General features: G+C 40.3%; 1 protein-coding gene across 2 annotated transcripts in view; it reads left to right on the top strand.

Moving 5' to 3' along the window:
- LOC142094596 (inactive phospholipase C-like protein 2) overlaps positions 1-21,231 on the top strand; it is a 161,450-nt gene that overhangs the window by 119,157 nt on the left and 21,062 nt on the right. For both annotated transcript variants that reach the window (XM_075176913.1, XM_075176914.1), the window contains one exon: positions 1,138-1,213. In XM_075176913.1, the coding sequence (XP_075033014.1) occupies positions 1,138-1,213 (76 nt within the window). The remainder of the gene's footprint in view (positions 1-1,137; positions 1,214-21,231) is intronic.

A 21,231-nucleotide genomic window follows, 5' to 3' on the forward strand; every position in this document is an offset into this window, starting at 1 on the left:
AGTAGGCAACTAAACAAGTTGGAGCACAGAGGCATAAACCAATCGCAGATAATGTAAAAGGATTTATGTAATTTTATGACACAGGACTGGCAGCATTTGCCCTGCATTGCTTTAGAGATGACCCACTATGTGTAAAGTCATCACATCTAGGTTTTCCTAAATGTTACCACAACCAAATTCCAGTCGTTCTAAATCCCGCCTACTTTTGTGTTGACCCCACCTACAGTTATTTTGGTCCCGCCCACATGAGGCCACTTCAATACTTTTTTCCAGGGCCACTTTAAGTTCCCAATTCGCCCCTGACTATGAGTCATCAAGTTACAAATAAAACACTTCATCCACAGTAGCTACACTATATACTAAGCTGACAGGGTCACATTTTCATATATTGTGAGTACACAGGTGGGCGTGTACAAAGAAAATTAATATAAGGGTATATAAATAGAAGGCTGTGTGTGGGATTTGTATCTATTCTTGTAGCACATACTGAGCTTGCATTCAATAATTGAGACAATCTTAATGTTCATGATATTACAATGTCTGACCTAATATTGTCTTTATACTAGTGGGCTAGTTGAAGCAATCTGCCGAGAACAGAGCAGGCTGTGGCTGTGCACTACAGCAACAAGTGCGTAAAACAGCTGTTTATTAAAACAGGTTTAATAGGTGGAACTAAATTTCCCTTCATGTTTCTGCTCGAGAGGACTCTGTATCCCTGTGTGATGCAGCTGTCGTGTGAGCTTCATCTATATTCACACATGTCTGTGGTCTTCTTTTACTGTGGCTTCCCTCACACAGATACACACACACATACACAAAATATAACACACAAAGAGGAGTTAAAAGCAATTCATGATTCACTTATAATATTTGTATGACTATGTGTATGCAATATATAGTTGTATCATACTATTGCCTAGTATTAACTTTATTATGTACTGTCCTATATGTCTGCACCACTTCAGTGCTGATAAGACCTCATGTTTTAGGAATATCTCTGTTTAACCATTGCAGTTCATATGTCATTTTGTCTGCCATGCATATAGTTAATTAAACATACCCTTGAAATCTGGCCAGATGCAGAATTGATTGTGTAAAACACCTGTCATATCTAATATCATATTCTGTTCCTTTCAGTTTATACAGGCCAGTCGAACATTAATAGAGACTTCAGATGCTGTTTACAGCAAAATAATTCAAGTGCAAAAAACAGGTAAGGCATGTTTGTTCTTTTACAATGGGCCACTGTTATTACTATTAAGTGTGTTGTCAAAGTCTAGAGGCTTTGGTTTTCTTAATACTGGGATTGTTTCTGATTTGTATATCTCAAGCAGTGGCAGAACTACCATTGGTGCAGCAGGTGGGGTGCATCGGGGCCAATGGAGATAATGGGGCCCGCTGCACGGGGAACTAGCGAGATGTGGGCCCCAGTTCCTGCTTCCCTTCATAGTGTGTGGCAATTTTCCCTATACATTAATGAAGTAGGAAGCACATTGATGATCGCACCATTTGCTGACAATGCACACCTACTCTTCATCACATCACACCAGTGATAGGCAGCCATGAAGAGGGAGGGGGTTAAGTGCTGGAGAGCTTGTAAAGGCTACATGAAATTTTTTATAGTAAATAAATCATCCCCCAACATTCTGCAGAGCAACCTAACCTGCATGATTACCTCATGGAAGAAATGCCCTTAGGCATGTGAATGTCCACTGCTGGATGAATCATTTCTTTCAGATCATGTGGGTACAAACAACGGATGCCCCTAGCACGTACTGCACACAGCACTGACACTTCAGTTACATATGAAAGCTCTGCTCTCCAGAAAGGTTAAACATTTGCAAAAGTGTGAATCTAATACAAGGAAGAGAGAGGGAACTGAATTCCTTTCTGACATAAAATTATGTTTCACTGTACATTTCACTGACAGGGGTTCATCAAGAGAGTCTACTGAAGGAACCATTGTATTAAAAGATTATCTCCAATGAGTTTTATAGGGACATATCTCTTAATATTAATGACTTACAGTGGTGCTCAATCATTTTTTTTTTTTACATGAAAATGGTCAAACATGTTAGAACAAAAAAAATGGAACACATCAGTGTCTATAGGGTTTATCAAGGATGTTGGAGGCCACATAAAAGCCTTGAACAGTGTTCACACCCCCCCCTCCCGGGGCCCCCCCCACACCCCCCCCCCACATCCCCCCAGACCGCCCACAACCTTTCCCCCCGCCTCCCTGGAACAATCCATAGCACTATATTTTTTTTAGCTTACCAAATACTCCTATAGTTAAGTAGAAGGGTAAACGATGTGCCGCCGCACATCACGCTGCTCCTCCTGCATCACCATGCGGCCCCTCATTATTGTCCCTCTCATCACACTGTGCTCTCCTTTATCATTACACTGCATCACACTGTGGTCCCAGCAGTTAAAGAATAATGTCCATGGACCCCATATTTTGTCAAAGGATCTACCAGAATTTTGAATTATACTGGTCATATGCTCCATACGATGAATATTAAGCTCAGTGGTCGAAGTGGAAGTTTAGAAGTGGCAGTATGAAAAATGTAATTGGAATGTAAACAAGTGAATGGAATTTTATTATTTTACAATGAAGGCAGCATGAGAAGTAGCGGTATACCATATACACCCCACTTCCACCACTGCTTACCTTTCAGTTCACACAAATTGTACTTTATCTTTAACAAGTTTAGTTAAAGATAATTAACATGTCAAGAAACTGTAGTTCATGGTTAGTAAGCCCAGTAATGAAAAAACAGTAGTCTCCTATCACTACCACGTCATAGACCGTCCGCTACTACAGTTACTGACTGCAGCCCTCTACCTACAGAAACATGAAAAAGTGCTGGAATGTAATAATCATGTTAATATGTCAGTCTTCTGCATAAATCCCATAGTGCAACATTTAAACAAGTCAGACCTCCTCATAATATAAATCCCACCAGATTCAGGATAGTTGGCAGACTGTGCTGCTCTCTCCTACCTGTTCTTCTCACTTTCATCACTTGTGGCTGCTGTGTCTTTAGATTAGTTGCTGCTTGTCTGGATCCTGGAATGTTGAAGACCCTATTTGGAAAAAAAAATGGGTACATGAAATTTAGTGAACTCCAACCAGCCCCAGTGTTAAATCAATATAGCACCCACATTTTATAAGTAGGCCCCCCTCCAACCAGAACATTAAATTAATAGTGTTACCATTTAAAAAATAAACCTATTTCCCTCCCACAAACAGCCCCTCACACACACATAATATAAATACACTGGCCCCCCACACACACACACAGTGGCCCTTCACACACACATAATACACACACACATTGGCCCCTCACACACACATAATACACACAGACAATGGCCCCTCACACACACATAATACACACAGACAATGGCCCCTCACACACACATAATACGCACAGACAATGGCCCCTCACACACACATAATACAAACAGACAATGGCCCCTCACACACACATAATACACACAGACAATGGCCCCTCACACACACATAATACACACAGAAAATGGCCCCTCACACACACATAATACAAACAGACAATGGCCCCTCACACACACATAATACACACAGACAATGGCCCCTCACACACACATAATACACACAGAAAATGGCCCCTCACACACACATAATACAAACAGACAATGGCCCCTCACACACACATAATACAAACAGACAATGGCCCCTCACACACACATAATGCAAACAGACAATGGCCCCTCACACACACATAATGCAAACAGACAATGGCCCCTCACACACACATAATGCAAACAGACAATGGCCCCTCACACACACATAATACATTCAGACAATGGCCCCTCACACACACATAATACAAACAGACAATGGCCCCTCACACACACATAATACAAACAGACAATGGCCCCTCACACACACATAATACAAACAGACAATGGCCCCTCACACACACATAATACACACAGACAATAGCCCCTCACACACACATAATACAAACAGACAATGGCCCCTCACACACACATAATACACACAGACAATGGCCCCTCACACACACATAATACACACAGACAATAGCCCCTCACACACACATAATACAAACAGACAATGGCCCCTCACACACACATAATACACACAGACAATGGCCCCTCACATACACATAATACACACACACACACACTATTAATATACTACCCTACCCCTTCCCCAACTTACCTTTTTACATCTAGGAGCTGTGCAGTCTTCTGTACATCCCCTTCACACATGGGACGTCCCATGTGACACACATCAGGCCGCACAGAGGAGGGAGGATGGAGACCAGCCTACACAGTAGTAGAATTTTTTTTATTTTTTTTTCTCTTGTCCTCCCCCAGCTGGTTTCCCCCCCCCCCGAGAACCACTAGGCCCTAGGCAGGTGCCTAGGTTGCCGAGCGGTAAATCCGGCCCTGGTTGGAATACTTGCTTTGAGGGTAGACTGGTTAGCAATGTATTTTGCAGTTGTAATGGACGAAAATTACTGTGACTTGGGGAAATACTGTTTCACCATCTGCATGGAAAGAGGTTCATATCTGTGAAGGCAGACAGTTAAATGGGCTAGGGTCCTTTATTGTTGTAATTAGCTAATATAATTGATTTGGGGAATTAATGGGTCAAGAAGGAATGTTCCCCTTGTGAGGATGGATAGCTGATGTCTTGCTAGAGGATTTGTTTTGCTTCCACTGGATCAACAAACAATTTAGTGACCTGTTTCAATTTTTCAACCTCACTAACTCTTAACTAGACTGAATGCAAAAATTCAAAAACTATTTGAAATAATTACTTTTCAGTTACTTACCATATGGCAACAACATTTCTAGGAAAAAAGACAAAGCACTGTTGCTTAAGCAAAGAAGTATTTGAAAAAACAGCATTGGTAAAAGTGACTGAAAATTCATCATAAAATATCAATAAATGTATCAAGTTATTATTATTGTTTATATATTGTTAATATAAGGACAACCATATTATGCAGTTGACCCCCTCCTCAACAAAGTCCTTTTTTCTGTTCACCGGTCACCTAACGCTGCTGGCAAATAGAGAACGTTCTATGCAAAATAGCGCTTTCTCCAGGAAGGGATCCCATTGAAATAGACCAAGAACGCCATCCTGAAATGATGCTGTCCCCATAGAGGTCTATGGGGACAGCACTATGTGCCGGTAATTAGGTTAATGCAATGACCATTCTTGTAAAAGAAATGTGCTCCATCTACATAGAGATGTAGCGATGTAGTGAACAATAGATTGCAGCCCTGTTTTATGGAAGCTTAATAAGCATCAGTGATGAAATGTTTCATTTCAAAGCACAGCAGTGGAGACATTAACGCTACTAACCAACATCCATCTGTGTGGCAGTTCAGCCTGAAGTACATTATATGAAACATGACTTATAAAATCTTGGGTAACTTGAACATTACCTAATTGTTGTATTTTACCTATTATGTGTATACATATTGTGTAATAGTTTATAATAATGCATATTCTACCCCATACTTGCCAACTTTTAAAATCTGTCCTCCGAGAGATACTAGATGACACGTCATGTCACAAGTGTAGGGTGGGGCATCACCATAGCCCTGCCACCCTACAATAAAAAAAAAGTCAAAATTCACACCATTGGAGAGGGCTTAATGGGGCAGTCACGTCATTAAGCTCCGCCTCCACAAGACTCCAGGAGATTGTCTACTCTTCCGGCAGGACTCCCCGAAATTCACGAGGAGAGTAAGCAAGTATTTTGTACCGTACAGCAATATAGAAAGTTCAGGAAGTTGACTTGGATATCCAGCTAGTTATTTTGTTTGCATGGAAAAAATATCGCACTTTTAGGTTAAAAGGAGAGAGTAAGCAAGTGGAATATTTTATAGAAATGCATTTTTTTTTAAATCAAATATTTTTATTGAGTTTTTTTAACATAGAAACAAAACAAAAATCAAACAAGAGATAAAAAAGTACAAAGATAGATGACGTAGTTCCACATAAGGCTACAATCTGCATAACAAAGTGAAAGCATTTCAACAGCTGTAACTTATCTCAACTATTATAAAAATATTACATTGGCACACAATTGGTTCTGTTTAGTAACAATTTATAAGGATATGCTAAGATGCATTGTGTTATATAGTATAATATATGAATGGGTCTTCAAATTCCTATTTACGCAAGGGACATACTAATATTGATATTAGTAATAAACACTGCCAGCAGAATACATCTGTAAGGGAAATTAGTTAGAAATGTCTCATACACTGATACTTGTGTTGAGTGGAGCACTTCACCATAACAGCCAGGGGCTAAATGACAATTTACATAGGAGCAAAGTCTGCCGCCAAAGAACTAATCGTATACCTCGATTTCGCCCATCTTGACCATATCTTGTAATATTTTGGCATGGTACCCCGGGACTGATAAGTAAATCTTTCGTCCCCCACCGCAGCATTCACCAGAACTAGCCAAGCGCCAAAGCTAGCTAGGGCGAAAAAGTTAAGGACATATCTAGTCGATGACCTTCCAAACAATAGACTGACACCTAGAACCTAGAAATATACAAGTCTTGGGGTACAATAATGGTATATCTATACCTGTGTCTTGAATACAGTCCATTCACCAGAACTAGCCAAGCGCCAAAGCTAGCTAGAACGAAAAAGTTAAGGACATATCTAGTCGCTGACCTTCCAAACAATAGACTGACACCTAGAACCTAGAAATATACAAGTCTTGGGGTACAATAATGGTATATCTATACCTGTGTCTTGAATACAGTCCACCACCCGTGACCAAAAAGTCCCCTACCACAGAGCAGCCCCAGAACAGATGCCAGAAGTTAGCGGAGCGTCCCCCACATTTTGGGCAATTAGAGTCGGATCTGGCAGCTATCTGGAGCAACCTGCAATGGGAGTAATACACTCTATGTAAAATGTACATCTGAACCTGTCTATATCTGGTACATGTGGTGGCCTCCCGGGCACTGTCAAGCATATAGGTCCAGCCCTCAACAGTCAGAAGTCCCAGGTCCACTTCTCAACCCCGTCGTAGTCGAGGCAAGTCGTCAGGGGTAAGTATAGGGAGTATATTAGTGTATAACACTGAGATGGTCTTTATAGATCCTATTTGTTTAAGAAGTAGGCGAAGAGGATTCAAAGCGAAGACGGGCGCTGCCAAACTGTGCCACCAGGGCATGCCTTAATTGTAAATATGCGAAAAATAAGTTGTTTGGTAGACAGAAATCTGTCTGTAGTTCTGCAAAGGATTTAAGGGTACCTCCGGAATATAATTGTCCCATAATAATACCCGCATCACTCCATTTGGGAAATACTCTCAATTTGTATAGTTCCGGTAAAGTACTATTGATCCATATTAGGGTATCCACATCCAACCCAGTGGACTGCAGCGCCCCTCTCACAACACCCCTGACCATCAAAGCCTGCCTAAGTAATGGCAGGGTTGTTCTAGTGACCCTTGTGCCCAACAGGGCCTGTATGGGGGATCTGTCAAACCCAACACAACCTTTCAGGAAACTCATGCGGTCAGGTGTCGGTGAGTCCCCAATCCAATCCCAAATGTGAGCCAGTTGCACAGCAAAGTAGTAGGCCCTAAAGTCAGGGAGAGCCAGACCACCTGACGTTCGAGGGCCAGAGAGGACATATACTTGTTAATTTGGGAGAAGATCCTCCTTGGAAGATAAACCAGAGAATGGTGCAGTGGATACAGGAATTTCGGTTGCAAAACCATTTTAATTAAGTTGATCTTACCTGTCACTGATAAAGGTAGTCTAGTCCAGGTAGATGTCTTGGCCCGAAGACAATTAATCACTGGGTCAATGTTAAGAGATATATATTCAGTATGTAAATTGGTAAATCAGATTCCTAAATACTTAAATTTCATCGTCCATTGCAATGGGAGGGACTTAGTTTCACTTTCCGGGACCCCCCCACCAATGGGAAAAATGCTAGATTTGGTCCAGTTTCTCTTCAGGCCAGAGAAGCCACCAAACCCGTCCACCAAACACAGGAGAGTGGCAAGGGATCACCCAGAGTGTTGTAGAAAAAGGAGCATGTTGTCGGCATAAAGCGCGGCCTTGTCTACTCCATCCCCAGGCCTGAGTCCACAGATTCTAGGATGTGCCCTTATCATACATGCCAAGGGCTCTATAGCTATGGTGAACAGGGCTGGCGAGAGGGGACATCCCTGCCTCGTGCCTCTACCCAGCACAAAAAGGGGAAGAAGTATGGCCAGAAATGCATTTTAACAGACCAAATGTTTTGATATAATATAAGCGGAAGCGTCAATTTAATGGCCAGTCCGTTTTCCTGCTTATACATGTTCTTTAATGTGTTAGGGAACCTAAGTGGTAACTAAAGAGTACTTATGTAAAGTAGTTACCATAGCTGCTCAGTGTGTGGGAGAGGGCACTCTGGGATTAATTGGTACAAGCTCAAGTGTCAATATAATTAACACTCGTTCATTATGAGCTGCTGGGATATTGGCTAAGGAAGGGCAGAATGTGTAGAGATGGCTGCGTGGTGACATGACTGGCAGTTGCCTGTAATATAGCTCTCCTAGTATGTTAATTGCTCGACTTGGCTTCCAAGTCAAACTGCTATACTCTCTGTCAGGCCAGCTGCTATTATTCTGTAATACAGCATCCACTGAGTCATTAAGGAGAGAAAAGCATAAAAAAGGAGTAACTTTGCACCTTGGCAAAACCATGTTGCATTGGAGGGGGAGGTAAATTTAAAATGTGGAGACAGATTTATAGTTGGGGTAGGGCATGCCCTAGATCCACTTTAAATTTCAGTGTAAAAATAAAGCTATCAAGTATTTGTGTACTACCTGAAAAAGCAGCCAGTATTTTCCTTACATGCAAAATAATAATCTAGTTGGCACCCCCTGCATTGTAACATGGTTTGTCAGGATCAAATTTACTCCTTTTTTTTTGTCTTGCTCTCCTTAATGACTCGGGCCCATTGTGTATATTGGCATTATGATAATTTGTGGAGTGTACTTTGAAAAAGGACATACTCTGTGTGCCATACATACATGTGGAGCGCTGGAGCTCTGGGTTACCTACATGTAGTAGTACTGATTTTTGTGTGACCCAATTCTGAAACTTACAGAACCTGGATGGTATGTGGCTGTGGAAGAAACTGGGGGTATATTTACTAAACTTGCGGCTTGAAAAGGTGGATATGTTGCCTATAGCAACCAATCAGATTCTAGCTGTCATTTTGTTGAATGCACCTAATAAATGACAGCTAAAATCTGATTGGTTGCTATAGGCAACATCTCCACTTTTTCAAGCCCGCAGTTTAGTAAATATACCCCTGGGTGTTGTTGGATGGTGCAGCTTATTTTGTCCCAATTTTGCTTTTGTAAATGTTAAGAAGAGACACGGTAAAGAGCTGAAGCAAAATGGTCAGTGCACAGTATATTTTATATTCCTACTATGCGCAGATTGGAGCACACTTATAATTAATATTTTACATCTTGACAGTAATGGGGCATTTATTTACACAAATGATTTAGAGTTGGTGTGTAGCAATACGTTTTCTCGCACTACACATGCGTCTGTGTATAGAGTTAAATGTAACTTGCACCTGTTCCCCTACGCCTGGAGAGGAGGATCGGGCGACCAGGTATAAGTTGTGTCCAATAGGGGTGTGCACATGTCCCCCGAAGATGTAGCCTGTTTATAGGCCACATCTCCAGATACACAGGTGGCGTAAAGATATGTGATAATGATGATCATAATGTTTAGTACTTATAAATAAATAGTTTACCTCCCCTAAAATAAGTAATTAGAACCAGAGGAGTCTCCCCTGCAAAAGTGGCAACCAGCAGCAGGCTATGGCAGGCTGGGCTGGTCACACTATAATAGGGAGACCCGCCAAGTCCTTGTCCTGGAGAGCAATGGGGCTCATCCTGGCACCTCTTGAATGGTAGGTTTCCAGGTAATGTGTTGAAGACAAACATCATTTTATACACAATAAGCCCTGGCAGCACTGGTCGATAGGGGAATAAAATAGAAAAAACTCTGATAGAGCGAGTAACAACAACACATATATATGAAAGGGGTCAATGCGTGAACAGCACTCATCGTTCTATTAGGTTTTTGTTTTGTTTGTTCATATGGAGTTAGGAGTGTAATAAAGTGGTAAACAGGTACTTTGAGAGAGTCGTTATTTTAAATAAAGTAATACAACAATCAGTGACAGGTTTTTTGGTGTTGCTTTTACGATTAGGTATGTTTGTGGAACTACACATAGATCAACAAGCTACAACATGCTTTGGCAGCATTAACATGCTGGCGCTTTTAATTCCACAAACATAACATAGAAAAAAAAAGGAAACAGACACCAATTGTGGTATTATTTTATCACAAATAGATTTGCCAAATCCCATGTTGTATTTCTACAAGTGCCAGCATGCCCAAGCAGTCAGCGTGTACCACAAGCACACTTAGGGATGTCAGGAGGCACTTCAGTGGCATTCAACACAGGGCTTGTCCTGGGGTAAAAGACGCATGTTTTTTGCAGGAGTGATTTCCCTAAAGAATTCCACCCTGTGCTGGTTACTTATTTAGGTTAGGAAGGGGCTCATATTCTATTTATTAATCCTATTTGTAAAACAGTGATGATGACTGCCTTATTCTACTTTGACTGCAAGATACGCCTAGAAATTGCAGCCACATATTTACAGCGTAATTTGAGTTGCACATATTTTAAGATACGCCGTTTCTAAACCATAAATTTATGCTTGCGTTCGGGCTCAAAAATGTGGCCTTCTCTAAATGAGACTGAGCCAGACTTAGCAGAATGTGTTTCTATGAATGAATTGAACCTCGGAGGTAGTTTAAAAATGTGGAAATTTTGCATGGCTAAAAAGTGGATTCTCACTATATCAGAAACACCTCCAAATAATATGTGGTCCTTACCCCTTAAAGTTCATTAGAATATTTTGTGCCACATAATGAAATCTCATTTTTGCATTTATGCACAAAATCATACATATTGCCAATATCTTGTATTTTGTCTAGAATGCCCGATTTGCCTATCACCAGTTAGCCATAGTTGCCAACATTGGCATGTTAAGTCCCGTGAGGTCCGGGGGTCAGGTGGGTGTGTGGGGGCGGGGCTCAAAGAATTCTGCCATTAGCCCCGCCCCCAAAGCTGGCACCACCCTTTTCATCATATAAAACTAGGGGGCGGGGCCACAATGACGTGTCCGTGGCGCCAATAAGCCCCGTCTCCTTCATTTACTTTCCACAGCCACCCGGGAATCGGGAGAATTGCCCTCTCTCTCGAGAGCCAGGGAGACTGACCCAGATTTTGGGAGTCTCCCGGATATTCTGGGAGAGTTGGCAAGTATGCAGTTAGCTCAGCTATCATAAAGAGAATTTTGCTTTTCCTGCAATTTCCAACAAATATCTGTGCTATTGTACTGTGCATGTGACCTTAAAAACAGATGCAGTGTTCCTAAAGTAGGAGTATGACATCAAAATGCAGAAATTAAAGGTATTTGCGATGCATGTACACACTCTCCCACGTTCATAAATGAACTCCATTATATGCATAAACTGAAGTACATTAAATTTTCTTTCTAGGGAGCAATAACATTTTTGTCGACAGAGATGAAATCAAATTAGTTCTTAAAAAGGGGATCCCTTTAAATTCTCTGAGGACAAATTATCTGTTACCTTCCAGAAGTCTGTGCACGTTTTATGCGTTCTATGGTGTGTTTCAATTATTCACAGAAAGGATAGGCTGACGTAATAATGTAGTGATAGGCCACCCTCCTTTTTTTTAAGGGATTTCATGAACATTTCTATGAGCAAGCAATCCCCCAGGTAGACAAATATAAGACCCGTTAATAGAGCATGTTTTATAGAGCTAATCATTTCCTGGAGAGGTTAATCCCATGAGTCTCTGTGGGGACACTTCGTCAGCAGATTGCAGAATTAATGCAAGGTTTGTTTTGTAGCAGAAATAAATTAGCAGCAGGCTTGTCTGTCTGTTGTTACAGAAACAAATCTGTGTTGATTCATGTGGAATACATTAGGCACTTTGCAAACTCTAAGTAGAAAAAAATAATCTTTAAATGTAATATATTTTATTCAATTTGATTGCAGTTCTCTATCTGTACGTGGGTCACAATGGCTATAAAGGATTTGGGTCAAGAGTTATCTGTTTATTAGCATTTATTTATATTGAGCTAGCTTACTCCCCAGCACTTTACAATTGAGGAGCTGCTACTGAGCTTATGCGGGCCACACATTTATACACAATTGATATCGGACAATTGGCCCTAAAACAATCACAAAGGCAGATAATGATCCTATAAAAATCAATAGAGGTTGCTTAATGTAGTTGAAAGATGACCGCTATCAGTCTATGTGTGCATTCATCTTCTGACTGCGCAAACAGGCCCCAGAGAGTGATCTGGCTGCATATCATAGTCCAATATGCCCTACCACGTTTATGGCCAAGCTGAAGCCAAGCAGCAGGTTCACAAAGTGTCAGCTTAAAATGCATCTTGTTTACCTGAAAGGGCTAAAACAGCAGTCCCAGCTATGTATGTAAATGTTTTCTGCAATTATCAGTAATAAAGATGTTTGAAATAAGGTAATGATCTTGAATGATCTTCCCTATATAAGACCTAGGGCCTGATTCATTAAGGAACTTAACTTGAGAAACTTTTTATTTCAGTCTCCTGGACAAAACCATGTTACAATGCAAGGGGTGAAAATTAGTTTTCTGTTTGCACTTAAGTTAAATAGTGACTGATTTTTCATGTAGCACACAAATACTTGATAGCTTATTTGTACACTGACATTTAAAGTTGATATTTCTGTGCTACATGAAAAAACAGTCAGTATTTAACTTATGTGCAAAACAGAATACTAATTTGCACCCCTTGCATTGTGACATGGTTTTGTCCAGGAGACTGAAATAAGAAGTTTCTCAAGTTAAGATCCTTAATGAATCAGGCCCCTACTGTTTAGAAGACACTGTAGCCTTTCAATGCCTGAAGTAGCTAATAACAAAGGACAGTAGTTTTCTGTTAAGTAATATAACTCAGGGGTATTGTACATGGGCCTCTACAGTTTTGGTACTTGGGGAGGGTAGGTTCATCACTACAAAATAGTTTTTCACTGAGGCTGTCATTTTGTAGAATGTACTAAATAAATGATAAGTAGAATCTGCTATAGGCAACATCTCTACTTTTCCAAAACTCACAGCTTGATAAATTTACCCCCCTGTGTTTACATTCACATAGACCTTTATATGCAGCAACACTTATATGAGCTATATATTGAGTGTAAAGGAAAAGTCTACGCTGTATCTTTAGAGAAAGGACTTTGTAATAATGATTATATTACAGTGATTTAGCGATTCACTATCCCTACAGTTACACATTTTGTTTGTGTGGATTTGGTTGAAGTCCTTCATGTATTACTACACTCTGCATTCAATCTGTGTCACTATTTAATTGCAAATTGGTTCAAACATCCTACTTAAATCATCATCATCATCATCATTTATTTATATAGCGCCAACATATTCCGTAGCGCTTTACAATTGGGGACAAACACAGTAAACTAATAAACTGGGTAAAACAGACAAAGAGGTGAGAAGGCCCTGCTCGCAAGCTTACAACCTATGGGACATTACATCATTAGACTTTATGGTATAAGGGGGCTGATTGATCTGAATTGATCTATCATAATTAATTCTATATGATTCAACAGTGATTAATATTTCGTAATGGCAATATAGAGAATACATTAACCTTATCAGAATCGATCAAGATAATCGGTTTCTGAGGTGCTAAGCTGCGATAAGTACTCTAGGCATTACATCTTGTAAGACTGGTTATCACAAATTGGGGAGCATCTAGCTATAAATACATAAGATCAGTTACTTCTGATACATGTCAATAATGAATCTGTAGGTTACAGATGTCTATTGTGCCATCTATTTGTAACCCCACAAATACGACTGTATAAGTCAGGTCATGATTCCTTTCAGATATTGCCTCTTTGTTGTGACAATATAACTTACAACTTTATTTTTACAAACGACATAGTTAATACATCATCATCATCATCATTTATTTATTATTCTTTTGGGTGTCCTATCCAGAATCAACACTATATACTTTCACTTTGTGCTTTTTACTTATTCTCACTAGTCGCTGTCTGCCCTCACTTTGTGCCCTTTAGTTATTCTCACTAGTCGGTATCTGCCCTCACTCTGTGGCCTTTACTTGTTCTCACTAGTTGCTATCTGCCCTCACTCTGTGGCCTTTACTTGTTCTCACTAGTTGCTATCTGCCCTCACTCTGTGGCCTTTACTTGTTCTCACTAGTTGCTATCTGCCCTCACTCTGTGGCCTTTACTTGTTCTCACTAGTTGCTATCTGCCCTCACTCTGTGGCCTTTACTTGTTCTCACTACCTCACTCTGTAGCCTTTACTTGTTCTCACTAGTCGCTATCTGCCCTCACTCTGTGGCCTTTACTTGTTCTCACTACCTCGCTCTGTAGCCTTTACTTGTTCTCACTAATTTCTATCTGCCCTCACTCTGTGGCCTTTACTTGTTCTCACTACCTCACTCTGTGGCCTTTACTTGTTCTCACTAGTCGCTATCTGCCCTCAGTCTGTGGCCTTTACTTATTCTCACTAGTCGCTATCTGCCCTCACTCTGTTGCCTTTCCTTTCTCGATTAATTATCATCTGCTCTTACTCTGTAGTCTTGTAGCTCCTGCATCTCTTCTCTCCGTCTCATTGTATGCTCTTGTACCTTGTTCTCCTTTCTTTCCTTATACATGCTGCATTTTACTTCCTTTATTTATTGGTACACTATATTTTTGTTATTTTTTTCTCCCTTACTTTTCTTCCTTTCTTTCTTATTTGTCCATTCTTATATACCCTATGCTCCTTTCTTTTCTCATACCACACCCGCTTTGTTCTTTTCTATATTACATAAATATATTCTTATATACTCTACTCTTCTTTCTTTAGGTTGGCGCCACCTTCTTTCATCTTACCACTCATTCTTTCCTTTCATTGCTTCTAGCTGCCATACCTTGCTCTCCATTGTTTCTTTACTCTTTCAAACGTTACCTTTAGCTCTAATTCCTTATACTTCAGTTGCCTTCCTTTCTCTCAAATATATTATGCCACTTAATTTCTTTACTATCTTATTTACCGAACACTTTCCTTTCACTTCACTCTCATACTTCCTTTCTTTACTCTCCCTCATAACTTACTCCCCTTCAGTCTTTTACTCTGTCTACTTTCTCTTACTTGACACTTTTGCAATGTTGTACTCTCTTCTCCCCCTTTTAGACCTGAATATCCTGCCTTTATTTAGGGTGGTGTCACATGGGGGCGCTTAAATGTAGAAAAGTGCAGCGTTCAAAAGAGCTGAACTGCTCCTGTGGTGACTGGTCACACAATAGTGATTCAACGCTGAAAACATTGCATGCAGCCTCTACTTCGATTAATTACTCTTGTGTGACATAAGAGGCTCGTTCCCTCCTTCCCCGTTCACCACAGTATTGAGAACCTATGAATGCTGCACATTTATAGCTGGACAAGCACAGATTTCAAACATTTTGTATGATATAACTCATGCCTTAATACATTACTCTCCTTCCTTTCTTGCCTTACTGCACTCCCAAACCTTATTTTCTTTGCTTTCTTCACTTCACGCTCTGATCTTTTACCATTTAAGCATGGAAGATGCAGATGTTTATAGAAACGTATCCGTATCTATTTATCCATTAATAGATTGCCTGTCATTACACAATTATTTTCTCTTCATCTTCTTTTATCCCTCTTACCTTCTTTTCTGTCGCTACTGCAGCAGTCTTCTAACGCCAGCCAGTAATTACACTGATTACCCTAATTACTGTGTGTGCAGAGAATGGATGTATCAAGTGTACACAACAATTCAGTATGTTCCCTCAGATATAAGACGTGGGATATTAACCCCATCAATTGCCAGTAAATTTGTCATTTTCAGTGCAAAGTGCAAAAGAGAGAATACCAAGCTTTATGGGTGATGTTGGCATGGTCAGTACTATTAATAATAGTAAGCTTCATGCAAAACTTTAAAACTTTGCAGTTCCTATAATGCACAAGCATTAAACCTTAAGAGACTGGACCATGACCACACAAATCTGATCTCTGGCTTTACGTGCTTTTACAGATATCACTGCCCACTGAAGGCCAAAGGATCCACAAACGTATTATTGAATAGAAATCTTGCAAAAGGGTTTCAGTGTGTGTACATAGAGCTTGTAACCCAGGAGATTCCATATCTGCTACCATTCGTCTTTCTTTCTTGAGTTTCAGCAAAGGGATGGGTGACAAGCTAGGGTGCAGAGTGCTGCTTATAGTGCAGGCCCTCTGTCGAAAGTGGATGTTTGTAGCACATAGAGTGTGTTTATGCAAAAATGACTATTCAGTTTAGGATAAAAGAACTTAAGAGCACAGTAACAACTCTCTCTTAATTACCCTTAAAATCTATAGTTTACCCTAGACGCAAAGCACAACTTGAGCGGTCAGCTCTGAATGATCTTCGGATCCAGTCCAGACCACCCTGGTGAGATGCACAATTCAGTAATTGCTAGTTCTCTTATTGTACTTGCAGGATAGAAATTTGGTTAACAGGTGATAGGAAACTAGTGTACTATGCGAATGGAGAACAATATGTTTCCTGTTATGAATATTTCATTCCTTGTTTATGATAGACAACAAATAATGTTTTTTGCAATATATACTGAAAGGAAGGTACCAGCATGATACGTGGCTGTCCTGTGTTGTCATATCATAACATAAAATCATTTGTACATTTTCTGTCTCTCTGCCCACTATTTTCATAGCTTTGTTCAATCGAACAACAGATGTTGATTCAAATTTACAGCTATTTTTAGTAGCTAGTCAGAGCAGTGTGTTTCCATTGTAGTGGAAACTTCTGTGCCGTCATTGCACTTTAGGGATATATTATTATGGTGGTATGCGTTTAGCACTGTTGTACCAGAGGACACAAGTATGTAAAATCTGTTTCCAGAAGGTGGTAAAAAAGGGGAAAGGGGAAGGTCACGTATGTAAATCTTATGTGTGTAAATTTCCATACATGCCACACCTCCAACAGGGAATTAGATGGGCACGATAGGGGCAGGGATTTTGGTAACTGAGGCATGATTTGCATGGATTAGGAATGGGGAATATTTATACATATTCTGTATACTGGTTCTTTTTCTATTTCATGTAGGGTAGTGCAGAACTAGTGAACTGTGGTCCCCAAGGCAGGGAGGTGGGAACCGGGGCCCCGATCTTCTGCATCTGCACTCAGCGGCCCCATTATCTCCATGGGCCCCGGTAAACTGCACCTGCCACTCCAATGGTAGTTCCATCACTGGTGTAGGGGCTATGTTGTCTGGGGAGTCCCCTCTTTCAAACAAGGCTACCTCTGCATCTGTAGGAGCTTGGATTAGGGAGATTGAGGGTCTTTTAGAGCTCCCCCATCTCTTGGCTCCTTCTCATTTTTGCCGGGTGTGTGCTGAATGTGCAATGATGTCACTGGCCTGGCCCTCTTCCTCTCATGGCAGAGGAAGGAAATACTTTCCATTCCGGTGCTTCGTGATTGGTGAGTATTTTCTTTCTCCCTGGAAACCTGTGCACTGCTGAGACAGATTGGAAATGGCCTTAGCAACTATAGGGTATTGCTGCAGCGTGAGTCCCGCTCACCCTTAGCACATATTCAAAAATCTTGTATTTTGTTGTGCTCGCTACATGATTTACACAGGTCAGGACAGGCGCCTGGCGACATCTTTGTTTTTTATTGTAGATCTTAAAGCCCTTACCAAATTTTTGCTATGGGGCCCATAAATGTCTAGTCATACCCCTGGCTAATAAAATAACTGTCTGTATAGGCAGAAGGATCAGTAGTAGAATTAACTATGTAATTTGACTGTAGAAAGATTTAGCTCGATAGACCTCACCAGCATTTGTTTGAAGACTTAATTTCCAGATGGATGTTGATAAAATTGAACAGAAGGGGCTACAAAATTGGGGCCGGGTCTTAAGCACAAAGCTCACCATTAAAGAATAATGAAGCACAATAGGTACAGCCTATAGGAATGAAATAAAAATGGTGAGCCAAAATAAATTATTGAAGTACATAAAATGTTCCACCAAACTTCAGGAGAGAGTCTTTTTCAGAGACAAATGAAATGTTAGGTCACAAATGGGTAAGAGAACACCCTGCAGTAATGCTAAAAATACTATTTTACTGAAGGAGTAGTAGATACTTGGAACATATTTCCAGCAAATGTAGTTGATAACACAATAGTATAAGAATTTTAATGTGTCTTGGCTAACCACAGATCTATCCTGAAAATAGAAAATCTTCAGATTAGATGGGTCAGTTGGTCATTATCTGCCGTGGGCATTCTTGGTTTTTGAAAGAACGACACTGTCTTTGTCAAGGTCACTGCTAGCTTTCTGCACTCCAGAAGTTCATCCTTGTAAAGAACAAGAACAAAATACTTTACATTCCATTCACAACATTCCGTTTGTGCTGGACAGATGCTAATATTATATTTTGTGCATTTTACCGTTTTAGTAAAGTCTGATGCACTATCATTTGCATTTAGGTCTAGATATGCATTTCAAATGTCTCACATTCCAGTTACCTTTTGCTGTTGTTGCCTTACCAGGTTCTGTGATATCATGGTGCATGAGACTGCTGTGATGTCACTGAGCAACAGACGTCTTGGGATATTAGTCCATCCTGTGCACTCCAAGCATTTAAAGAATGCAGTTCAAACACATACATGTCACTGCCTGCCTTCTGGATTTAAAATTAGGGAACAATTTATTTTAGTTTCAAAGGGGAGAATTACTAATCATACAATTATTGATGGCATGCAACAGGACCTGCATTTATACCAGCAGTTTACCTAGAAAATATCGCCAGGAAGCTGAGTGATACTGCTGGATCCATCTGTGCTTGCGTGACCAGAATTTTAGCCCTGACTTGGGTTTCCAGTTCCATCTTTCAACTTATGCTGCCATTTGTGTTTAAAAGTGTCTCCAGTTTTAGAATGCAGCATCTATTTTGATGACCTCTCAGCAATTAAAGCAATTATTGTCATCCCTTGTCATAAATTCTGATCACTGGTTTTAACAGCAATCATATCAGAGAAGTTTGGAAGGTTCCGCAAATAGCAGCATCTGGTTGGTTCACACTTGCTGATATTTTTGATCTGTTCTCCATAGAACCTGCTGCCAATTCTGAGGGGCATGGCTGCGCGAATCACATCATTCAGCACTGCTCCTGCTGCTCAATGCCGCTATTTACTGCATAGTACAGCGGAGGGGGGAGCCAGGATGGCGCATTTTGCTGTGAATCGCATCACCCCTACCCACTAAACTAGAGAATTGCGCAGGATGCGGGAGGTTGCAACGCTCTTCCGGGAGAACTCCTAGAAAATTGGAAGTATCCCAGATAGTTCGGAAAAGAAAACAACTATTGGTTGATTGTAAACCACTTTTTACAATCAACCACTTTTTATACCCCTCTCTTTTCATACTTTTCCCACGGTTGTTACAATGCTTTAAAACTTTGTACTGTAAACTTTCACTGGTACCATTGACCATATGTATCACAGAGTGTAACCCCAAAATGCAGGACCATCTTACCAACATTATGGGCCCCCGGACAAAGCAGTGCACTGGGCCCCTACCTACACAACCACAGAATATATATATATATATATATATATATATATATATATATATAATCACTTTTTGTTAATGTTCTTGCTCTGCCACCCTTGAAGTACAGCAACTAAAAAATCAAATCCCCCTTCACTTACCTCATTCTCCGATTGCGCCCCCTTCTTCTCTTCTTTTTTCTTATTTTCTGTTTTCCGCTTCTTTGACTTTCGCTTGCTTCTCCATTGCTTCTCGCATCATGGCTCCTCCTTGCTGCGCTCCTCAATGAAAATGTCGGAGTGATCCGGCTCCCTCCCAGTGGAACTGGGAGGGAGCCAGATCACCACCTGACCTGACCGCAAAGGGTAAGTTGTTTTTTTTTGCCGGATTATTTTTTCAAATTAAGAAAAAGCCCTACCTATGGGACCCTCTTGCCCGTGAGACCCCCGGGCATTTGCCCATTGTGTCCAGTGGAAAAGACGACCCTGCCAAAATGAGTGCAATGCCTGATAATAATTCAGTTAATAATGATTGTATTATTATTGGGCTTGTAAAAACTGTGGTATCAGCCTGTGTGTGCAGTTGTCTTGCAACAGCAGTAACAGGCCTGAGTGTAACCCAGAAGTGAAACATCCGCTTAACCTACGTGTGTGACCAAATTCAGCAGTGATGCCATCACTGGGAGCTCTGACTGAGCAACACGATAGGCCCATTATGGCCACCTATAAGGTGCTGTCTGGGGTTAAGTTTCAAGGCTTTCAGTATGTCTGTTTGGGTCCACAAGATTTGTAAACACAACATTGTGCAGGGGCAACAATTAGTATAGGTGGCCGATTTGTGTAAAAAGTTATGCAATTTAGTTTTGTATTCAATGCAATTTGTTTTAAAGGTACCCTTTAGTATTATTAGGGACGGCTGACAAATAAAGAGACAAGATGGATGGGGATTATATCGATACAGGAGAAAAAAAAAATAGGTTTAGGTCCTGTGAAGGGTTCCTAGTGTAAAGTGAGCTTTGTGGTTTACTGTGCCCCTGTACTTCTGCTGCCCTCTGCACCCTATTATAAAACCAACAATTTTTTTAGACATTAGAGCATTATAGCTGTTTAGTTGAACAATGATTTCCAGTAGGTGTCTATGGGAATCATAGATATTGGTCATGACAAAAGGCTGTAAAAGTCTTAAAATTAGCCACAACTTTAATACTAACTACTTCCTCTGGATTTAAATCACCATAAAATGTTCATTGGAATTTGGTATCTGGACTTGGACTTCCAGTTCCAAATTCATTAAAAACAACAACAATAATAATAATAATAATAATAATAATAATAATAATATTAAAAATATAATTAAAATTGTTAAAGATGAGTTTTATATTTTGTAATACTGTTAAAGATAAGATGTTACTAATAAAACGTATTTAAAAAAAAAAAAAGATGAAAAAAAAATAAT

The sequence above is a fragment of the Mixophyes fleayi genome, chromosome 6, assembly GCF_038048845.1.
Source record: "Mixophyes fleayi isolate aMixFle1 chromosome 6, aMixFle1.hap1, whole genome shotgun sequence".
Lineage (NCBI taxonomy): Eukaryota > Metazoa > Chordata > Amphibia > Anura > Limnodynastidae > Mixophyes > Mixophyes fleayi.